Genomic DNA, 23736 nt, shown 5'->3' with positions numbered 1-23736 from the left:
ATTTATAACCTTTTGTAAAGTTTTTAAGGATATTTTAGCCATGTTAATAAAAGAACAATTTATCGGCACTTTTCTACCAAACACATCAACTGCTTATTATCAGTTTTCGCCTGTCTATCCAAATAACAACAACAACAACAACAACCTAGTAAAATCTCACTAATGGGGTCTGGGGAGGGTAGTGTGTACGCAGACCTTACCCCTACCCCGAAGGAGTAGAGAGGTTGTTTCCGAAAGACCCTCGACTCAAAAAAACAAAACGACAAAAGGGACAAAAAGGGAGACAATATTAGTATCACAACAACAATCATAGGATAAATAGGAACACCATGAAATCCAGAAGAAAGATGCAAAGTAAAGGGAGACAATATTAGTAAATATTAGTATCACCACAACAGTCATAAGAAAAATAGGAACATCATGAAATCTAGAAGAAAGATGTAAAGCAAAATTGATAGCTAGTAAATAGGACCTGCACTGAAAAGCGAAATAGTAAGCCACAATATTCCCACTAGTTATCTTAGACAAAAATCCTACATGGCTAGTCCCACCATGTTACGAAGTAAGGCACGACTCAACTACCTCCTAACCTACAACCCTAATACTCGACCTCCACATCTTCCTATCAAGTGTCATGTCCTCGGAAATCTGGAGCCTCGCCATATCCTGCCTGATCACCTCTCCCCAATACTTCTTAGGCCGCTCTCTACCTCTTCTCGTGCCCTATGTAACCAGCTGCTCACACCTCCGTACCGGAGCATCTGGGCTTTTCCTCTGAACATGTCCGAACTATCTAAGCCTCGCTTCCCACATGTTGTCATCAATGGGAGCCACATGCACCTTCTCCCGAATATCATCATTCCTAATCTTATCTATCTTAGTGTGCCCGCACATCTACTGCAACATTCTCATTTCTGCTACTTTCATCTTCTGGATATGTGAGTTCTTAACGGGCCAACACTCAGCCCCATATATCATGGCCGGTCTAACCATCGCTTTATAAAACTTACCTTTGAGTATCGGTGGCACTCTCTTGTCACACAGGACTCCAGATGCTAACCTCCACTTCATCCATCCTACCCCAATAAGGTGTGTGACATCCTCGTCGATCTCCCCTCCCCCTTGGATAACCGAACCAAGGAACTTGAAGCTGCCTCTACTCGGGATGACCTGCGAATCAAGCCTCACATCCACACCCACTTCCCCTGACTCAGCGCTGAACTTATACTCCAGGTATTCCGTCTTCGTTCTGCTCAGCTTGAAACCCTTAGACTCAAGAGTCTGTCTGCAAACCTCCAGCCTCTCGTTAACACCGGCTCGCAACTCATCAATCAGAACTATGTCATCGGCGAATAGCATGCACCATGGCACATCCCCTTGAATATGGTGTGTTAACGCGTCCATCACCAGGGCAAATAAGAACGGACTAAGCGCAGAACCTTGGTGTAACCCCATTACAACAGGAAAATGCTCAGAGTCGCCTCCTACTGTCCTAACCCGAGTCTTAGCCCCATCATACATGTCCTTAATCATCATAATGTAGGGAACTGACACACCTTTTGTCTCCAGGCATCTCCAGAGAATTTCTCTAGGAACCTTGTCATACGCTTTCTCTAGGTCAATAAACACCACATGCAGATCCTTCTTCCTCTCTCTGTATAGTTCCACCAACCTTCTAACAAGGTGTATAGCTTCTGTAGTCGAACGACCCGGCATGAACCCGAACTGGTTGTCGGATACAGACACTGTCATCCTCACCCTCGCTTCAACCACCCTCTTCCACACTTTCATGGTATGACTCAGTAATTTAATACCTCTATAATTGTTACAATTCTGGATATCACCTTTGTTCTTATACAATGGAACCATCGTACTCCACCTCCACTCATCCGACATCATTTTCCCCTTAAAAATAATATTAAACAACCTAGTCAACCACTCCAAACCTGCTCTCCCAATACTCCTAAAATTCCACCGGAATCTCATCTGGCCTGGTCGCTCTGTCCCTACTCATCTTACGCATAGCTCCCACGACCTCCTCAACCTCGATACGCCTGCAATACCCAAAGTCACGGTGACTCTCGGAATGCTCCAATTCGCCTAGCACAATATCCCGATCCCCTTCTTCATTCAGAAGTTTATGAAAGTAAGTCTGCCATCTCCTCTTAATCTGGGCATCTTCCATCAATACTCTACCATCTTCGTCCTTGATGTATCTCACTTGGTCCAAATCCCGAGCCTTCCTTTCTCTCAACTTGGCCAGCCGGAATAACTTCTTCTCCCCACCTTTCCCCCGAATTCCTCGTACATACGACCATAAGCTGCAGTCATAGCCTCTGTGACCGCCAGCTTAGCCTCCTTCCTAGCTGCCTTATACCTATCCATGCACACTCGCCTCTCCTCCTCACCTATGCTCCCCACTAACTTCAGGTACGCCGCCTTCTTTGCTTCCACTTTACCTTGGACTACTTCATTCCATCATCAGTCTCCTTTGTGCCCACCAGAGACACCCGTCGAGACCCCTAACACCTTTTTTCGCAGCCTCCCTAATACAGTCTGCTGTCGTTAACCACATAGTGCTCGCGTCACCACTGCTCCTCCAAGCTCCCATAGCCGACAACCGCCCCTCCAACGCTTGGACTTTATCCTTAGTTAAGGCTTCCCACCTTATTCTCGGTCTTCCTCGAGTAGACCTTTTCCTCCTCTTTAACATAATACCAACGTCCATCACCAAGAGCCTATGCTGCGTCGCGAGTATCTCACCCGGAATCACCTTGCAATCCTTGCACAACCCTCTGTCACACCTCCTGAGGAGGAGATAGTCAATTTGGGTCTTCGCCACCGCATTTTGAAAAGTAACCAAATGCCTCTCCCTCTTCTGAAAGCTAGAGTTCACAATCATTAACCCAAAAGCCTTAGCGAAGTCGAACAACGATGTACCTCCTCCGTTCCTCTCCCTAAAACCAAAGCCTCCATGCACCTCGCCATAACCACCTGCGGTCGACCCAATATGCCCATTGAAATCCCTTCCTATGAATAGCTTCTCAGCAGGCGGAACCTGATGCACAATCTCATCTAACCCTTCCCAGAAGCGTCGTTTAACCTCCTCATCTAGGCCCACATGCGGCGCATAGGCGCTAACGATATTTATGGTGCACTCTCTAACCATCAACTTAATAGTCATTAATCTATCATTCACTCGTCTAACCTCAACCACCGACTCTCTAAGTTCCCTATCCACCAAGATGCCCACTCCATTCTTACCTTTCTGGACTCCTGAGTACCAAAGTTTATACCCGTCCACGTCCCTCGCCCCTCGACCCTACCCACCTTGTCTCCTGGACACACGCTATATTGACCCTCCTCTTCTGGAGGATCTTCACCAACTCTATAGATTTACCCCTCAATGTACCTACGTTCCATGACCCAATTCTCAACCTACAGACACCCTTGTTCCCTTTACCTCCCTTGCCTCCCGCCCCACCCCTAAACCCTGCCCTACCTCCCGCCCCACCCCCCGTTCCATGATCCAATAAGTAAATGCTTATTTAAAAAATCAGTTTCAGCAAAAAAAATTTTAGCACTTCGAACTTACCATCAGCTATTTACAATCGGCTAATTCAAAATTTTCGGCAAAAGAATACCTATTGGCTGATATAAATACGAAGCACTAACTATTAACTCTATTTGGCCCTCACATAGACACACTTATTATTATAGGAAGAAAACACAGTAAATGTCACACCCTCACGTGGGCAAACCAGTCCTTGAATAGTGCAAATACTCTTTGTAGACTAGCAATGTCCCTTGGCCACTTCTTCCCTGTCCTTAAATACCCAAGCCGTAAGATCAGAAAGAAAAATGTTTAAGACTTCCTTAAATCAACGGCAAGGGGGGAAGGAATTAATTATTCAAGATTTTAAACCATTGGAGCGAAGAAATATTGAGTCACTACGACATTGTGACGACAAATTTTTATATTTAGATTGTGAATTTAAACTTATAAAGGTTTTTAACCCATGAGGATTTCTGAGATTTGAAATTCCAACAAATTTTTAAGTGGAGTTGTTTCGTGTTTTAGTTTGGAGTATTGTTGTCCAAACCTTTTTGGGATCTATACACAAATAGCCGTCCATATTTATTAAATTTTTTTAGCCATATACATAATTTATATATTGATTATATACAATTTTATATATATATATATATATATATATATATATATATATATATATATATATATATATATATATATATATATATATATATATATATATATACACATAAATTATGGATATATTATATCTCAATCGGTTATTTTTAGTTTAAGCGGTCGGGTGAACGACTATTTAGGTTAATTCTTCAACATTTTTCACGTCAAAAGAATGGGTAAATATGTAATAGTTATTGAAATAGTGGCTAAAGCTTGATTAGCGGCCCAAAATTGACTATTTATTGAAGAATTAGCCCAAATAGCCGTCCACCCTATGACTTAATTTAAAAATAGCTGGTGAATGTATAATAAATACATATTTTATCTATTAAATGTGTATAATTGTCTATAATCAACGTATAATTTATGTATATGGCTAGAAAAAGTAAACAATTAATATGGCCGACTATTTGTGTAAAGATCTCTTATTTATTTTAACGTGAAGAATTAACCCAAATAGCCGTCCACATTTTCTATTAAATTAAAAATAGCAGTCGAATGTATAATATATATAAAATTTATGTACAATATATGTATAACTATGTATAATTAATTTATAATCTATGTATACCGGCCACAGATAAAGTAAATATTAAATTTAGCCGGCTATTTGTATAACAATTCCTTTTAAGTTGATGGCCCAAGAAACAAGTTTAGGCCAACCCAATCAGGCCCAATGATGACGGGGTCACCTAACTGTGTAACACAAACTGTTGCGACAAAGCTGTTGTCCCATTAGCAACACGTTACACCATATTTTCGAGCTCGTCAGCCATGGCTTCGAAACTCGTTCGTAACCGACTGAGAACCCTATGCAGAATCTCTCAACTCAGCAATGCTCGTTTCAATAATAAACTGAGAGACCCCAATTCCAACTTCCCTTCGTTACATAATCAAGTAAAATGGCGATCTTATTCGGAAGTTTCTCAGCCAACTCCTATAAATCCTCCACCACCTCCATCCCCTAATCCCTCCACCACCTCTACAAGTTCTCTCAATGAATTTGAACTTGCTAAATTCTCCGCCATTTCCGAGACCTGGTATCATATAAAGTTTCGCAATTTTTTCTTCTAATTGAGTCATAGTTGTTTTTGGTACTGAATTTGAGTTTAAAATCAGGTGGGATGCAGAAGGACCGTTTAAGCCATTACATATGATGAACCCTACAAGACTTGCTTTCATTAGGTCCTCTCTTTGTCGCCATTTCAGGTAATTATTATAGTATATTAGCAGCCTTCTTTTCATGCTTATTTTAAAAAAATCATGCTGGGCTGTTTTTAGAGTTCGTTAGTACATTGACCTCCCTTATTTGCAATTTGTGTGTAACAAGCCCCTGCCTTTTTAGATTGGGTAATCAGCCAATTGGTTCCTATTTTCCGTTATACTTTCTAGAAAAAGTTACTACAAAATTTGCACTTAAAATTAAAAAACAGAAAATCAAATTATCCCTACCTTTGGCTCTACTCGAAAACTCTCAGAAGTGCATGTCTTTATAAAGAAGCTATTTGTATTTATTGTATCAACGTCCTAACAATGTGTTGGTGAAAATACAAGGAATTACAGTTGAAAAAATAAGATGAAGAAAAATAAATAAACATTCTTCCCGCTTAGGCACGGATATCTCGCTCTTTTTAAGGAGATTCAAGCCCATTGCGATAGAATCTCACCGGCCCCGCAGTAAACACTCTTGACTTGTCCCTTCCAGGACACAACTGCCCGACAATGTCGTATGACTCGAACAAATTCTGGACAAGTTATTGAGTCCAAAGCTCCACAAAAAATGAACACCTTCCTTAACGAAATAATATTCTCTATTGTAGAGAATAAGTTGGAAACTTAGTTTTCTTCTTCTCTCAACTCTCTTTTTCACTACACTAACCTCACTTTTTCATGTACACTACAACACTTTTCCGATATCCAAACACAAGAAAGAAACACCATTATTTATAGGTGTAGAATTTCTTCCATAAAATAAATAACAAGGTAATGTGGTAATAAAATTTTAGAACATGGGTTGGTGGTTACAAATTTAAGTTTTAGTGGGTAATTAGTAGTAGATCATGGTGTTAGTGGTTATATGAGTTATACCAAAGATAATGACCACTTTCTTGCCAATTTATAGCCACTAACATCACAAAAAGAAATGCACTTTAATATTATAATTTTAATATTAAAATGCACATAACACCAACACAATGTGTGGCTCAAACCGAGTGAATTACTCTGATTCAAGATGGTGCATTCTTATTCATGCAGTGTATTTTGTACATCTTGACACTGCTCTACATGCACTTTTTACTCTTGTTGTATCCCTGGAAGCTAAACCTTTTTTCGTTGTATCAGGAAGGATCCAAATTGCACTAGACCTTTTGAAGGATTAAAGTTTGTCGATGTTGGCTGTGGAGGGGGAATTTTAACTGAGGTATGCATTCTTCAAGCTTAGTACTTGATTGAGTTCACTTGTACATTTGCATGACAAATTACTTTTCTCCTGTGAATATAGTTATTTGCCTATTTGAAACGTATGGCTTGGCAATGGCGCCCAGTGTGTGTGTGTGTGTGTGTGTAACCATGCTGCAAGATATATACACACATCTCATTTTCCCTCTTAATTCAGCCTTTGGCTCGAATGGGAGCTACTGTCATGGGAGTTGACGCTGTGGACAAAAATATTAAGATTGCTCGCCTTCATGCGGTATGTTTTACTCTTAGATGTTCCCGTTGTGCACTATTAAACTGCTGTTTTAAGTCTTGTCTGGTTAATGTATAGTTTCTGAAGATCTTTCGCGCATGAAATATTTTACTGTAGTCATCGTTACGACCTTACCTTGAGGGACAATTGCAATTTTGCTCCCATCAAAATTATAGTTCTTTTGATGGTCAAAGAGATTGGGAAGAAAGAGGTACTAGGATTTTAACGTTTAGAAAAGTTTTGAGCTTATCACTAGAATGCTTACTGTGAATCAGAAGTACCCAATGTTGACAGAAAATGCAAGAAAAGTTCCAATATAGAACATTTGCTTATCTGAAGTTCCTTCTGTCTAGGTTTTGAATCCTACTCAAAGGTCCACTAGAGATGAAGCAATGAAACTGTTAAAGAAACGAGATCTTTCTTCTTCCCTTCTAGGTGATCTGAAAATAAAGAAATGGTTAAATCTGAGGCATTATTGGGGGAGATGGAGCAATAAACTGGTGTTCATTCAGACCAGTGGTTCATGCTGCTGGCGTAGAAATAGTGTCATAAGTTTGACCAGCAGATAAAGTAGACACATTACAAAGTCCAGGGTTTTAGTAAATTTGGCACAAGACACTCTGATTAAGATGTATAGATTTTGCCATATTTTAACCAAAATGTGCAAAGTTCTGTTTGCCTCTTCCACTCTTTGAGTCTCTTCCTTTTTGCATAAAATGGGAACAAGCCAGACTATCCTCTAGATCTTTGTTTTCGTGCAATCATATATGCTGTGATGTTCTGGGATGTTCGCCAATTGAAGTTGCACTCTAGCTGTTCCTATGATTGATATATACCAGAAAAATAGATTATATTCAAAAGATTGCATTTTTTATTGAACTTTAGTCCATGTAACTGTGTCGTAATCATATTGGATAAAATATATGTAGGGTACTAACTTTTGGTATATGAACTAAAAAAGTAGTTCCTTATTTTACGTTATATTTTCTTCACAGCATATCCCCGTATCTAGATGTGCTTGTCCTTCCAAGAGACCAAAGCACAACTCTTGAGCCCGCGACAACAGTTTTCAGTGACAACTTCGGGTCTTTATGTACCAAACAATAGTTTAAGAAATTAAAAACACGGGGTGTGTTCTCTAAAATCTTATTGGTGATGAAGTAATCGAAACAACTTCATAGAACTGATTAACTTCCAGTTTAAGGAGTTCTAAGCTATATTTACACTTATAGATTCAGCATTATTTTTGCTTTATTAAGCTGTAAATCCTATTTTAAATTCTATCTTAGTTTTATGGGTGTGTGTCTAGAATTCATGTTCTGGTGTTAAATTCTGTTAAAACAGATTTTGCATTATTTTTAAGAATAAAAAATTGATATTGCATTATTTCTGAATTTACTTCTTATGCTTCTTCCAGTATCTTTTTTGTTGATTCTGCTATGTAGAGAGTGACATATATAATACATGATATAGTGTTTTAATGGTGTCAGTGACTCAGTTCCACTTATTATCTTCGTGTGTCTCCATGTCATACCTATACAGATATGACAGTCAAACCCGTATCCTTGCTATGTAGTGGATACTTATGGACTTCAATATTTCTTTCAGGATTTGGATCCAAAAGCTTCTTCAATTGAATATCGGTGCACAACCGCTGGTACATGTCTGTCTTGTTTGATAATAATTAAGTTCAAATATTGCTAACTTCTATGTGCATGCTAAATTTCTATTACAATATACAGTGATCGGACACCATTTAAAAAGGAACAGATCTATGAGCAGGTTTAGGTGCCGGAATTTGTTGGTGCCTTCTTTGATTGAGAATTGGAGAACTAGTCTGCATTACATCGGCTATCATTATGAAACCATGTCAATGGACAAACACTGCTTTTATCTGCTCAACCTATCAATTTGAAATGAATTTTGGCATCCCTCACTTTCATTCCTACATAATTGAAGTGGATTCTGATCAAAACTGTTGTATGTCATTGCCTTTTGCAAATTTTGTGTGGTTCTGATTTGAGCTGCAATAGTATGAAATTATTGCCATTTAACTGTGTGAACCACAAGAGTGCTCAGTATTTGTTGGATCCTCAGATCATCATTGGTTAGCCTCTTTTTTCCTTATGGAGATTATGGAGGTCGGTAGTTGATCGGGATAGTGTGCTATTCATGATAATCAGCACAAGAGTTGTTAAAGCCGCAAACTCGCTGCATTCACTGACCTGTGTGGTTGGTTATGTCCTCACTGTGAATTTCACTTTCCAGCAGATGAATGCAGAGAAAACTCAATTGAAATGTCATGTACTTGGTCTACTATATTAAATTCTGTCTACTTTATCTATTTCTCTCCATGAATGCTTTCTTGAGTGTAATATAAAAAAAAACACTTATTACTCAAAAAGGATAAAATCGTCAAGCTTCAGAAAGACTTGAATTTAAAACAGATTGCGTATTCAATTATGGTATTTGAACTTGCAAAATTATTGGAGCTTGAGATCCTGGTGAAAGAAAAAAGGTATGCAATAATTATTTTGTGGCGATCTTAGTTGTTTGTGTCTCTGCTTTAAATTCTAAATTTTTTTTCTTTGTCGTTATGTTTGCTCTCCTGAAGAAATTATAAGTAGAAAAAGAAATGGACTTTGCCATGACGCCTGTACCTAATTAAATTCCAGAGCGGCTACTGAAAGTGTTTGAGCATTCAAGCTATTTGTTTTAGTTATATGGCAATTACTCTTATGTCACAAAGACACGGAAACATTAATGATTTGATGCTTGTGTATGTTGATAGTTTTTAATTATGTTGTATAACAACCTTGGCTGCTGAGATATGTCTTGAAACTGCAGGAAAAAAGATTTCGGTAACCTTATTTTAAAATCCTGTGTTTATCTGAATCTCAAGATTATTCTTCGAAAAATGACACTATTGAATGTTATGTCAACAGAAAACCTGGTCGAAGAACAGAGACAATTTGATGCTGTAATTTCTTTAGAGGTATGATTTAGTAAGTAATACCTAACTCTGTTCTAAGATATTTTAACTTCTTAATTGCAATCCGACAGTTTTAGTAAGCTGTACTTACATTATTTGTATCTTTTGCTTCGCAAGCTTTCACTATTAATTTGGAGTTTGCGCCGTACATTGAGTTAAGTCCTTGGTCTTTTGAGCAGATTTACACTTTTTTAGCTTTGTTGCACTTTCTCTAGTCTGATAATTGGAGGCTGTTAGAGTCAGACTGTGACATTTACTGATACGGATGGATTTATGTAATTTGATACTTGTACTATAATTAAATAAGATGAAGTTGATGGCGATCAAGCAGGTCAGATATAAACATTTGTATACACATCACACATGAACATATGAAACGAATAATGGAAATTAAAGTCCGTCTTTTTTTCGTGTGGGTGAGGGAAGTGGGTGCGGGAAGAGAATATTTGGGCCTGGTTTAAAGGTGATTGCAACTCCTTGTTTTTTCTTTTTAAAAGTCCATGTGCATGATCTTTTATTCTGCATTTTTATAGTTGGGTTTGGTTATTTTAATTTTTGTTTAAGCTGATAAACAAGCATATACTGGACTGGAGTAGTGTATAAGTAACCTCTTAAATGATTAAATGTAAATGACATGTTACAAAGCGATGGACATAATGAACATGAGCTAGGAAGTCTGAATGCTGAAGTGAAAATGCAACAGTTGGGTCAAAACCTCCCCTCTTCCGAGTTCCCAACTTTTGATCTGATCTCTACTAATATGTGAATCTTATTTTCGTCTTTGCGTAGGTGATTGAGCATGTAGCAGATCCTGCTGGATTCTGCAAGTCAGTATCAGCATTGACAATCCCTGGTGGCGCTACAGTTATATCCACAATTAATCGTTCAATGAGAGCATATGCAACAACGATTGTTGCAGCAGAGTATCTCCTACAATGGGTACATATATTTAGTAATTTCTACTAAATTCTGGTCATTGTTGGTTTTATGTCTACACACATATGGATTGATTTCTTGCAAAACTTAAATGATCCCAAAATGTCCCATAGATATGCATATATGCTATTTGCCGGTGCACTTTAAAACTATGGATCCAGTTAAAGCAAAGGTGTTTTTGTATAGTTCTCTATGTATTTCTTCTTTTAGCTTAAATTGAACTTTCAATTTATGCGGATCATTTTTATGTTCTTGCTTTATCATACGTGTAAATGGAAACAATTCTGTTTAGCATGTTATGTCCTGGATTTAAAGATGATTATGCTTCAAGGTATGCCAATTACGTTCTGCTATTGAATTTGTTACGAGTCTTCTTGCTGATATATACTATTGTTATCTGTGCACGAGAATTGCCATGTTAGCAGGAAAATTTCTGCTGATTATCTGTAGCAAGGAAATATGGAAAGTTGGTGCTCCTTGAGTATCAGCCCTGAGCCCTGCTTCCCACGTCTGTGTTTGTTTGTCGCCTTCTTGTATTTGCTTTCCTAGAGTTAGAAGAGACGAAGAGTTAAGATTGATTTTACCATTCCAAGAACATAATGGTTGTACATTGATCATATTGCTGCCAGCTTAACTTAACATATTCTAATAACCCTGAATGGACTTTGCAGCTTCCTAAAGGGACACATCAATGGTCAAGCTTTGTAACCCCAGAAGAACTAGTCCTTATTCTTCAACGTGCTTCTATAACTGTGAGTGGACTACCTGCCTTTCTGTTTTCAGCTAAATCATTATCAAACCCCATTTCTATGTTTTTGCGCCACTCTGAAATGGTAATCTTGTGCATTTATTAGGTGCAAGAGATGGCTGGATTTGTATACAACCCTTTGACAGGTCGCTGGTTTTTATCTGATGACATCAGTGTTAATTATATTGCTTTGGGAACAAAACCAGCCAATAGCGATGAAACTCTAGATTAAGTTGCAATAAAGTTGTCAATTTTATTCTGCTCTTATCTCTTAAGCCATCCTGTAATTGTATGTAATCTCTTTTTTCCACTTTGTTGGATGGTGAATGCAATGCCCATCTGTTCTCACATTTTTTGTTTTCCCTTGGAGGGTTTGAGCTATGTAATTTTTCTTTTTGAATATTCTGAATTACTAGCAGACATCATGGTATTGGGAAATACATCAAGTTATAGGCAAATTTCAAAACTGGAATAGTATAAGCAGACTAAAGTCTGGCCACTTCTCTTACTATTTTTCGAAGAAATCTTTTCTTATATAAATACAGTACGGTGAGCCTCGAAAAAGGGAGTGCATTCCAGACATCTCCATGCCAATTTCGCTGCTTTGTGCAACTCATGGCAAACTTCCTTCTATTGTAGGCGAAGCTTATGTTTTTTTTATTTGGTGTGTCTACGCATGTTTCCCCACAGATTGTTCCTTTCATCTTATTTATTTTATTCATCGAGCTAGTAGGGTAAGGATATTCGTCTATCAAGAATATGTATAGTCGGTCAGGGATGCAACTGCAATCAGAAGACAATAGCTAATGGGGTCATAGCTTGACCTCCCGTAGCAGGTTGAGAATCAAGTTAGTACAAGATCCATGTAAGTCCTGTGACGAGAATTTGTGGGGTTCAGACATTGGTATAGAATCACGAAAAGCTTTAAGACAGATTTTAAAGAACCTCGTTGTGAATTTTGTGGTACTATTTGGTTGCATCATACTTCTCCGCGATTTCTGTTTTTTTTATTCCCTTCCCCTTTGATCCCCCTTTTGTTGGAGCTACGACCCTGGGTTGTAGGTGGAGGGTGCTGACCATCTGAGCAATCCCGCAATTTCTGATTTGTAGTGAATGTTAGGGAAGTTTGAGATGATTTTTAGGTATACAAAGACGAGAAAACTTAATATTCAAATGCAATGTCTTAAAATGGATCTCGTCGTTTAACACCATGAAGCAGACGTAACATAGACTTTTTTCTTTGTGAGACATACACCTCGTGCGTTTGGGCATGCTCTATACAGTTTCGTCTTGATGCATTGATGCAAGAAATTTCACGCTGACTTGTTCACCAGACATGCACGGACATACATTTCTGCATTGTACAAGTCAGCGTGAAATTTCTTAATTAGTTTTGGTGACTATAAAATAAACTTAAATTGGCCAACTCTCGACTCCTCAATACCCATAGTTTAATTACAGTACTAAGAGCTATTGCTTGACTAAATTACTTGTTGAGGAACATATAACACGTGGGTTATATAATGTAATTGTAACTTGTTTCACTTGGAGATAAACACATTTTTCTTTTGAAATTTGGTTACATCTCAGAGTAGAAAACAATATTGAAGGAATAGTCTTGGAGGAGAATTCTTTGTTTACTCATAAGGAGGTGATGTACACTCTGATAATATTATTTTTATATAATTTATGGTTTTTTTCTTATCAATATTTGTTTGATTTGTTAGGATGTTGTAATTGTTTAGTATCTTAAGGCATTTTTATACTGTTAGTACTAGGTTTGCATGCTTCTATAATATGTTAAATTTTCAACTGTTGAAAATATTTGTAACACATTTTCAACATTTTGAATTCTTTTACTACTTTATTAATTTATGAATAGTAAAATTTTAAAACTTAACAGTTAACAAGGCGTACCATGCATCGGGACGTATGCCATGCCTTGCCCTATATCAGGTAAAACATCTCGCATTGAGCCCCTCTTACACTATTCATATGAAACTAGTTTTATTTGGGATCTGTTTGGAAAATCACTAGATAATTAAAATTGATGTAATTACTAAGGTAGTAATTACGATCACCTATTTATTTGTCATAATGTAATTACAGTGTAATTACAAATATACTGTTTGGTTGCACACGTGTAATTACACAACTAGATTAAATTTAAAAGAAGTAATTATCAAAACTTAAAAGTTAATATAATAAATATATGCCTATAAATGATTTCTTATAAGTATAAATGATATTAAATTTGGTATTTAAGAAGCATATTTTTTCTTGAATATACATTAATTAGTAATCGTATATTTGTAACTAATATTGTAAAAATAATTGATATATATTTTCTAAATTAATAATATTTTATTTAATTAATTACAAAAACAAAAAACATAAGTTTTGTAAGAACATCATGGACTACATGTTTGATAAAATAAATTAATATTTATAAATATAATGTCATAACATTATTAAAATGTTTGACAAAACTAATCTATCAATTCTAATTAAAAAATAAATAACATGCAGTATGAAATAACAAGCCAATACTACAAAAACAAGTAATTTCAAACCATAAATATAACACAATTTCAAAATTCAAAATTCAAAAAAAAAACCAGTTGAACATATGTCAAATTCCAACATAATAAAAATAACTTTCGATACAATTTAAGATTAGGAAACATAATAAGTTTATAATCTCATTCAATAACGAATTCTACTTTAATGACAACACTCATTATATGCCAGGTTTGTTAATGACTCATTAATTCTTATATTAGGAGGTGTAGTTTCAAAAACTAGAATAGTAACACAGTTACGCTAAATAAAGAAAATAAGAAATAAAATATACGAGCAACTACATTGCATCACAAGAAGTAAAGGTAGAGAAATAAAAGATAAATAATGTATAAAGAAAAATATATTTTAATTAAAAAAGAAATTAAAAAGTAAAAATAAAATAAAAAATTAAAATAATGAAAATAAAAAGTTATAAAAAAAATAAGTTAAAATATAAACAAAATGTAAAGAAATTAAAAAATAACCTTGTAATTACACAGTGTAATTACCACCAATTCTCACCTCCCCTTAGAATTGGAGAATGTAATTACACCTCTCCAATTACACCGAGTTTACATGCTGACCAAATAATTACTTGGCCAGACAAAGATGCCAAATTGTGTAATTACACCCAATTACACCCAAATCCAATTCCTAAGTGGTTTTCCAAATAGGCTCTTGATGTTCTCACACTTCCAATTTCCTATTTTACAAGAAATCCAAAAGCACTATTTGCAAAAGATGTACGATCACTTTTAGCCCGCGCCAGAAACTATTTACATATGGTAGCCGAAAAAGTGTATAAAATTTGTATAATTTTTGTATATAATATACAGAATATATATATACAAAAAATATACATTTTTTATACATGTTTTTGGCTATTATTTTTACCGCGACTATACAATGTCATTTTTACTTTGCAATACTATGGATTGAAAACAATGGAAAGTATACACTCAAGCCCGCAAAAGTTTTATGAAAAAATACAGAATTGCGCTTTGATGTTGCACAAAACAAAGTAATCATCATTTTCTTCAACAGCCGACTTTGATACTTTAAATGCCAGTGTAGAATCTCTCTTACCGCCTTGTAAATTTTGATCTCGAGGAAGAAGCCATAGAGGAAAAACCACCTGTTTTTTTTGCAGGGGAAATTTGGCTGAGAAAATTGAAAATTTAAAAAGAAGATTAGAGAATAATAGAATATAGTATGTTGAAGCATCAAAACTGTAAGTAGATCTTTACCTGTGGCTGTGATTTCTTTGCACAGCCTTATTCTTCATAGCTGCGAGATTCTTTACTTCTCGACTGTAAGAAACGGCAGAAACAGAATCAGCTACCTGAATAAAGAGGCTCTTTCAAAGAAGCGGAGCTAATTGAGCAACTCACACAAAAACATATACAAGTTACTAGAAATGTTAAGCTTCTTAACATAATTTTCCAATCAAACTGCATATAAGCTAAAGACCAAGAATATACATTCGACACACGCCCATGAAGATAGAGACCGTTGAGGACAAATTTAAGAACACAAACACAAACTCTGGGAAGGATATCCAATATGGAGTGGGGGAAAGAGTGCCTATAGTTGCATGAATACAATATCAGAACCATGTGTTCCAACGGAGGCCAAACTTACCTGTTGACAAACTCTATTTTTGCCTTCTTCATCAAGGTACTCTTTGTGTTGCAAAAACTGCTACCAGGTCCACTACCTACAAATTACCCTCTTTACTCAGGAACAAATACAGAAGTAACCTTTTTTTTTTTTTGATTTGCACCGGGTGTCCAAGTCTCTTTGAGCCCCGACTAATCCCGGGGGTGCACAGGCCCTCGGCAAGGAGTTTCCCGCAAGTGCACCACGGTTAATTCAGGTTTTACCCAGTCCGATGGCCCTCAGAAATTGTTTGCACCCAGTGGGTTTCGAACTTGAGACCTTGAAAGGGAGCAAACCCCAAGGCTCAAGTCAATTGCCACCAGGCCAACCCCTGAGGGTTTAGAGAAGTAACCTTGTTACCTTGTAAGGTGTATCTTATGACAAAATACCATACATTCTCCAATAAACATTACGTATTGACTTTGACAATGAAAAGGGATCAGAAGAAAACATGAACGTACCCCAAAAGCTTCTTTTATTGCTAGAAGGTGGAACCTTTGTGCAGACTCGAACTTGTCGGCTTTGCCGTTCTACAAAGACAAAAGAGACCGTCCGACTATAAGCCAAATATAATGGTAAACTTATACCACATCTCCACTACAAGAGAAATAAACTAAACAAGTTTCAAGAACTAGATATAGTCAGATGTGATCACGACACAACCTATCACCATAATAACCAAATTAAAATTTCTGAGGAGGATTTGCTTAAATACTCTTGAGCTGGTATGGAATTTTGTAATTTATTCTTAAAAGTACTAGGAGAGGATGGTAATACTTACTGGGAAAACAAATCAAAGAACAAAGAAAACAGAAGTAAAGCACATACTTGCATCTTCCTTTTGATACAATTCCTTGATTCTTTCGAATGACCTTTGTTGAGTCTCCTCCACTTCTTTTGACTTTGCCTGCAAGTAAATTTATACCCTTTTGTAAATGTTGAATGATTTGGTAATCACAATAAGAAAAAGACATGATCTAATACTAAACATACTGACATACATCAAAATAAAGGAGTAAAAGCATGGAATGGGAGAACAAGATATGAAACGATAAATCACCTCATACAACAGTTTCCATTTAAATGTTACTTTCTTTTGCTTCATTCTCTCGACCACCTGATTGGTGCTCTTCTCACCGAACTGAATCTGGTAGAACCTCTTCCAAAGTCTATCCGTCACTTGACTGAGATCTCTTCCCTGAAAGAAGAATTCAAAAGTTAAAATTTTTAGCCTGCTCTGGAACACTGTAAGAGGATAACCTAAACATAGAGTTTCTTACTTGTGTCGAATTCTCCACATGTATTAACTGTTCAAGAGTACAGTGAGGCAAAATGCGCTCTAGTAGATGAGAATCTGTTTCACCAACATCCCCTAGGTATCTGACATTATCTATAGCTGTCTGAACACATAAATCTACCAGTGAAGGAATCATACGCCTCATTGTTATATGTTGTTTATGCCGACTATTTGCTCCAATCTATTCTGGCCACTTACACCTTCACAGGAAAAGCTAATCAGCAGCAAGAAAAAATTGGCCGAATATAATCCAAATTTAGAAATATTTAGTATATCCAATAGTAAGCCAGGCAAACAACAATTTCCTGCTTTGAGGCCTCTAACCTTCTGCACCTTTCTTGCTGTACTCCAAAAAATACTTTTTGCACATATATAGTTGAATTTTCTTGTTTCACGTTACAGGTTATGAAAAGTTACAAAATGATGCTTGAGTATATTCCTTACTACATAATTCCACACATGTCGAAATTTAAGCAACTCTCAGTAATGTAACACAGCTCTGACTCCACTTAAAAAATTATTGCTTTAGGAAATACTAGAAAAGACTCAAAATAGTCCCTCTTTACCAGTTTATTTGATCATGTTTCCTTTTTGGTCCGTTCCAAAAAAATGACTCTTTCTATATTTGAAAACAATTTACCCTTGATGAGAAGTTTTTCTAGCCACACACAGGGGCAGATCCAGCCCATCGATACCGGGTTCAACTGAACCCAGTACTTTTATCGCGGAGTACAAATTTATGTGTAAAATTTATTACAATTGCAACAAATAGTAATGTGACCCATAACTTTAAAAAGATAATTGATTAAATGCTAAAAACCTTAAGAGTTGAACCCATAGAGTTTAAATCCTGAATCCGCCTCTCGCCACACATATGGACACATAAGCTTCAAAAAGTCTTTCTTTCTTTCTTAAACTCATTCAGTCAAATAGTTCACATAATTGACATGGAGAGAGTAAAATTTTCAGAAATTTAGAATTTGTGGATTATACATAAAGCAATGATCTAAGGCGTCGATTAATCCTACAGTAACCGACCGGAAGATTATAAGTCAACGGTAATCACAATTAACAGATCAAATCAACTGGATCATTGAATTCCACAAAGCTGTAGGCATAATATTGAAGTTGCAAATCAAATAAACGTGAATTAAGCATAAGAACTTCAGGTATATAAATTTACGGATCGAATTATAAAATTATTACTGAAAACAGGATCTAAAAGAGAACTGACTCACCCGCACGTGATCGGAGCTGAAATTCGGCCGACGGACTCCGACAAAGAGAAATCTGAAATCTGAACTTGAGAAAAAGGAATATGAATTGCAATATGATTTTTACAAACTTCAATGCATTGGAGGATTCATGAAAAATACTGAAAATACAAGAATTGATCGACTGATGGAAGAAGACGAATACGCCGATGAGAGGTTTGGTTGGTATATCCCTAAAGTAATATCGAAAGCGTTGGAGCACGTGTTCCTACGCGCTGTGGCTGGCAGGTAAATATGGGGCCTTCGAATTTGGATTGAAAAATTCGGGCCCAAATTAGTGAAAAAACAGTCTCCAGATGGGCTTTGGAAGAAAAGAAGTGGACTCCTTGTGTGATTGGCTTACAGCTGAAAGTAGTCCGCTAATTTTCGGATTGGTAATAAAAAACTTTTATTGAAACATGTTCCACCATACTGAATTATGGAGGTAATATTGATTCCAGCACATTATATCGTCCAGTTTTAAACTTATATTGTAACTCCTAACATATTATATTATGAAATTCAAGACCAGAGCACTTCGTTAACTCCGCCATTGCAGCACGATATATAAGTTTCTCATAGTATAAATCGTCTCCCTTGTCCCAAATGCATGCATTCCTCCGCCAATATCAACACCATCCACTGAGTCGACTCGCTCTTCCATCAACTCGGTCACTCACTCACTCCATCTCCACAATGAGCTCATCCTCCTCCTTGCTTCTTCCTTCCATTTCTCTCCATAACCGCGACCCGCTCTCCCTCTCCACCTTGAATTGCTTCGTTTCAAGCAATGGCACCCGAAGATTTAGCCCTATACATTTGGATAAGTCTAGGGTTTTCATGAGCGTTTCCGTTGGATCTCGAACTGCCGTCGATGATGCCTTGTTCGCTGACTTTAAGCCCACCAATGCTTTTCTCTTCCCTGGACAGGTCTCAATTTCTTTTGTATTCTTACATTTCTCGTACTGGATTTGATTGAGAAGAAGAAAAATGTCTGTGTTGTATAATTGCATCTACTGGTTTGAAGATTGGTTGAAAATTTGCTAGCTCTTGTGATGATTTTAGGTGCCTTTCATGCCTAATTCTGTAGTTCACTAGTCTAATTACTTGATTAGCATTTGTTGCAGAATCGAAATGATGATAATTACTCCCTCTCTTTTTTTCAACATGATAATTACTCCTTTGTCTCATATTAGCTTTCGCACTTTACTTTTTAGTTTGTCCCAAAAAGAGTGACAATTTTCTATATTTAGGAACAATCGTCATTTTACCATTAATGTCTTAGACGTGTTTTAGACCCCAAGTTTCAAGAGCCTTTCTTTATTTTTTAAGTCAAACAATGTCATACAAATAGGGACGGAAACAGCACTTGATAAGTATTTCGTCTCTTCTTTATCTTACATTTCTGCTACTTGATTAGATTTTGAATGGAAAAAGGAAAGTCTATGTTGTACAATTGCTTTACTTCTTCAAGTGATTTGAAGTTAGATTGAAAGTTTGCTAGCTTTGAGATCATTTTGTGTGGAATTTATGTTAATTCTATATTCAGTTGTCTAGTCACTTGATTGGTACTTCTTGCTGATTTAAATGACGATAATTATTTGATAAATTTTCTCTCTCTTCATCTTAAATACGTTGTATAACTGCTTTGTTGCATCAACTGATTTTTGAAAATATGTTGGAAAATTTGCTTGCTTTAAATTCATTTTATGTGTGATTTGTGCTAATTCATTTTGTCTAGTTACTTGATTAGAATTCTTGCTGAATCAAAATGATCATAATCACTTGATGAGTATTTGTCCCTAAGAATGCTTGAATAATGTTTTCTTCAGCACGGTGTAATGTAACCAGAGAAAGGCAGATATTGACTGAAGCTAGGAATATTATCATGTTAGTATTTCCAGATAATATGCAGTAAATTACTGCCATCATGCTTCAACTTTGACCAGGTTCAATTACTCTGTCTACCTTCAAGCAGCTATAGTTTAAACCTATCTGCCCATTGTTAATTTAGTGGATATCGGGTCTCTGGTTAAGTAGCTCTTGGTCATTACTGTAGATGGCTAATTTCTAGAACAGTCATGTCACTAAGATCACAATTATCCGATTAGTGGAGCTTCCGTAAGTTCGTAGCAAACTATTTTATCTGCACTATATTCTGCAGGGGGCACAATCTGTTGGAATGGGTGCAGAGGCTCAGAAGGTGCCTGCTGCAGCTGAATTATACAAGAGAGCAAATGAAATTATGGGGTAAATACATTGGTTCAAGTCTCCTAAAATGCTTTAGTCAACATTCTCAGAAGGTTGCTTTATCGCATAAGTGCATCTGCAATTAATCTTTTTTCTTTTTCTAAAAAAATCTTCATATTGTGTTTTTCTAATATTCAGGGTTAATGATGTATTGATTGATACAAACAACAATGACTACACCTCAGTCCCAAACAAGTCGGGAGGTCGGGGTCGACTATCCGAATCCTCATTGACTATGTTACTCAATTTAAACTCATCTCAGGCCAATATTACATAAAGTAAAAATAAAAATAAAGACAAAAAGTACTAGAAGTTCTTTATATTTTCTATGACGTATAAATCTCTAAAAGGCTAAACAATTCCTAGAAAAGCATAGGCATAAAGTAAAAGTTCTAACATAACCAAACATATTCTCAACTACAAGGTATGTCCTATATAGATCTTTTTCTTTCCTTGTGTCTTATCTTTTGGTAAGTCTGCATGGATCCCAAGAAATTATAGGTCCTTCGGTACAACTTCCTTCCAAGTGATTTTAGGTCTACCTCATACCCTTTTAACACTTCCACTCACCAAGAAATTATAGGTCCTTCGGTACAACTTTCTTCCAAGTGATTTTAGGTCTACCTCATACCCTTTTAACACTTCCACTCACCAATGATTTCACATTTACTGGACGGTGTATCTGGTGGTGACGCAGGACATGACCATACCTTGTCAAGCGACCTCTCATTTTATCCTCGATGTGTACTACTTGAACCTTCTTGAAAATGTGGTCATTTCTAACTTTCTCTAGTCTAGATGTATTCATTGATATTCAAGCATTTTATTTTAATATTCCTTTATTCTTGGTTTACAGGTTTGACCTTTTGGATATATGTATTAATGGTCCAAAAGAGAAGTTAGACTCCACTGTTTTAAGTCAGGTATTCTTTCATTAATCATTTCCTCATTTTCCTTTTGTGTTGCTCCACATATCCTGTTTGGTATTGAGGTTTTATAAAATGACTTCCTAATAGTTACAACATATTGATTCCCTAAACAATATGCTGAAAAGGAAAAGTAGAAGGCTTCTGTAATGTATGCACATTTTGCTGTTAATGCATGCCTTTGTTTTTTTGCTTTGCTCTTCTCAGAGATGATTTTATGGATCATCTTTGTGATGACAATAGGATATAACTTTAACATCAATTTTTGACTCGCTCATAACTTACTTATTCCCAGCCAGCGATCTATGTCACTAGCTTAGCTGCAGTAGAGATACTCCGTGCTCGTGAGGGCGGTCAGCAAATAATTGATTCTGTTGATGTCACATGTGGTCTAAGCTTGGGCGAATACACTGCTCTGGCGTTTGCGGGAGCTTTCAGGTTGCTACCCTGCATAACCTCATGGAAAGACATACATTAGGAGTTGCTTATGTATTAGATGTTACTTTTTATCCTTTAGTGTTTACCACTCTTTAAAAGGCATGTACTTAAATTTCATTATTGTCCCCATTAATCTATTGCCTCTGCCAGTTTCGAGGATGGGCTTAAGCTGGTCAAGCTAAGAGGAGAAGCTATGCAGGTAATGTTCAACAATCCAATGATAAAAAAAATATATATCTTGCATGGAACTCTAAAAATATCTACTCTTTCCCTTACCTTCAGGACGCTGCTGATGCTGCAAAAAGTGCAATGGTTAGTATAATTGGACTGGACTCCGAGAAGGTACAAAAACTGTGTGATGCAGCTAATGAGGAAGTTGATGAAGCAAACAAAGTTCAGATTGCAAATTTCTTGTGCACTGTGAGTTTTTTCAAATGCTCTGTAACCAGACTAAATTCCATATTTATTATACATTTTGCAATATTGCACCTGGCTAAGCATTTTCCAGTTTTGTTGTTGACATTGTATATTTTGTAGGGAAATTATGCAGTCTCCGGAGGTCTTAAAGGAGTGGAAGTGGTAGAAGCAAAAGCAAAATCATTCAAAGCTCGAATGACGGTATTTCCTCTCTCCAAATCCTGTGGTTTTGGCTGCCAACTGCCAATGGTGTTCACATCTTAACGTTGGATTTTGATTGTTCCAGGTACGTCTAGCTGTTGCTGGTGCTTTCCATACAAGTTTTATGAATCCAGCTGTCTCAAGACTAGAAGCTGCTCTAGGTGCAACAGAGATCAGAACTCCCAGAATACCAGTAATATCAAATGTTGATGCGCAACCACATGCAGATCCAGACACAATTAAGAAAATATTAGCTTGCCAGGTAAGGACACAAACAGTATATCCACAGCATTAAGTTAATTAATTATGGATGGACACAATCTGCGAATGTTGATTTGCCGTGTTTGAGTTATGCAGGTGACTTCACCAGTTCAATGGGAGACCACAGTGAAAACCCTCCTAACAAAAGGGCTAAAGAAGAGCTATGAATTAGGACCTGGAAAGGTGAGACTCATAACACTCAGAAATCTTCAGTTAACTGCTATACCTGATTAGGCGACTTTGATTTAAAAATCACTATGGTCAGAGAGGCAGCTTATGGCTTTATAACCTATAGTCTCATTGCTTCAGCAAGTGCTTGTTTTGGAATCCTATGTTTCAGGTTATTGCCGGTATTGTGAAGAGGATGGACAAAGGTGCTGTGATTGAGAACATTGGCGCCTGAGCTTTGCATTAAGGACATCATCCGTGCTTATTCTTTGAGTCGAGCTTCAGTTGTTGAATGTTAATGGCAGTATGGGCTTTCGATAGATATTGATGCGGTGAAACCGTACATATTCTATGCAAGTGTTATTGTTAAATCAGTGTTTATGGTTTCCCTGGTAATTTTTCTTTCTTTCACTTAAAGTGAATCTGGGCAGAGAAGTAAGCTCAGCAGACCATGAGATAGTGTTACCTTTTCCGAGTGAGAATAGAATAATTAAATTCATTGTGCTTTGTGCTGACGATTTGGAAGTTTACAAGCAAGATAGCTAAAACTGCATCTGAGGCAGATTGATCAAAAACTATAAGGCCCTGCTTATACTACAAACAAATTCCGCTCATCAGTGCTCCTAATTTAAAATATATATATATATATATATATATATATATATCGAAATGGACCTCACAGAATGTATTCCGTCATTTTTCCACAGATGGAAACTGTACCAG

The 23736-nt window shown here is 36.7% G+C and overlaps 3 protein-coding genes across 3 annotated transcripts; 2 read left to right on the top strand and 1 right to left on the bottom strand.

The window, feature by feature from the left end:
- Nucleotides 1-4934: 4934 nt before the first annotated feature.
- On the top strand, nt 4935-12047 carry LOC104098748 (ubiquinone biosynthesis O-methyltransferase, mitochondrial). Its single transcript, XM_009605558.4, has 9 exons — nt 4935-5253; nt 5333-5422; nt 6557-6635; nt 6831-6908; nt 8514-8562; nt 9851-9900; nt 10687-10836; nt 11505-11585; nt 11688-12047. The coding sequence occupies exons 1-9, from the start codon at nt 4988-4990 to the stop codon at nt 11811-11813; spliced, it is 969 nt and encodes a 322-aa protein (XP_009603853.1). The 5' UTR covers nt 4935-4987; the 3' UTR covers nt 11814-12047.
- Nucleotides 12048-15017: 2970 nt separating this feature from the next.
- On the bottom strand, nt 15018-18741 carry LOC104098749 (uncharacterized). The gene is made up of 8 exons (XM_009605560.4): nt 18338-18741; nt 17083-17299; nt 16863-17000; nt 16631-16709; nt 16264-16332; nt 15785-15860; nt 15391-15453; nt 15018-15304 (listed from the first exon to the last, which is right to left on the bottom strand). Exons 2-8 carry the CDS (start codon nt 17242-17244, stop codon nt 15226-15228), a joined length of 666 nt encoding a protein of 221 aa, XP_009603855.1. The 5' UTR covers nt 17245-17299; nt 18338-18741; the 3' UTR covers nt 15018-15225.
- Nucleotides 18742-18958: 217 nt separating this feature from the next.
- LOC104098750 (uncharacterized) lies at nt 18959-23528 on the top strand. Its single transcript, XM_009605561.4, has 10 exons — nt 18959-19282; nt 20517-20602; nt 21459-21525; nt 21824-21966; nt 22117-22165; nt 22249-22386; nt 22504-22584; nt 22670-22846; nt 22942-23028; nt 23186-23528. Exons 1-10 carry the CDS (start codon nt 18959-18961, stop codon nt 23246-23248), a joined length of 1215 nt encoding a protein of 404 aa, XP_009603856.1. The 3' UTR covers nt 23249-23528.
- Nucleotides 23529-23736: the final 208 nt, after the last annotated feature.

This window comes from Nicotiana tomentosiformis, chromosome 7, assembly GCF_000390325.3.
Source record: "Nicotiana tomentosiformis chromosome 7, ASM39032v3, whole genome shotgun sequence".
In the NCBI taxonomy this organism is placed as follows: domain Eukaryota; kingdom Viridiplantae; phylum Streptophyta; class Magnoliopsida; order Solanales; family Solanaceae; genus Nicotiana; species Nicotiana tomentosiformis.
Note: the sequence above shows the minus strand (reverse complement) of the source record. Positions and strands in the feature narration are given on the sequence as shown.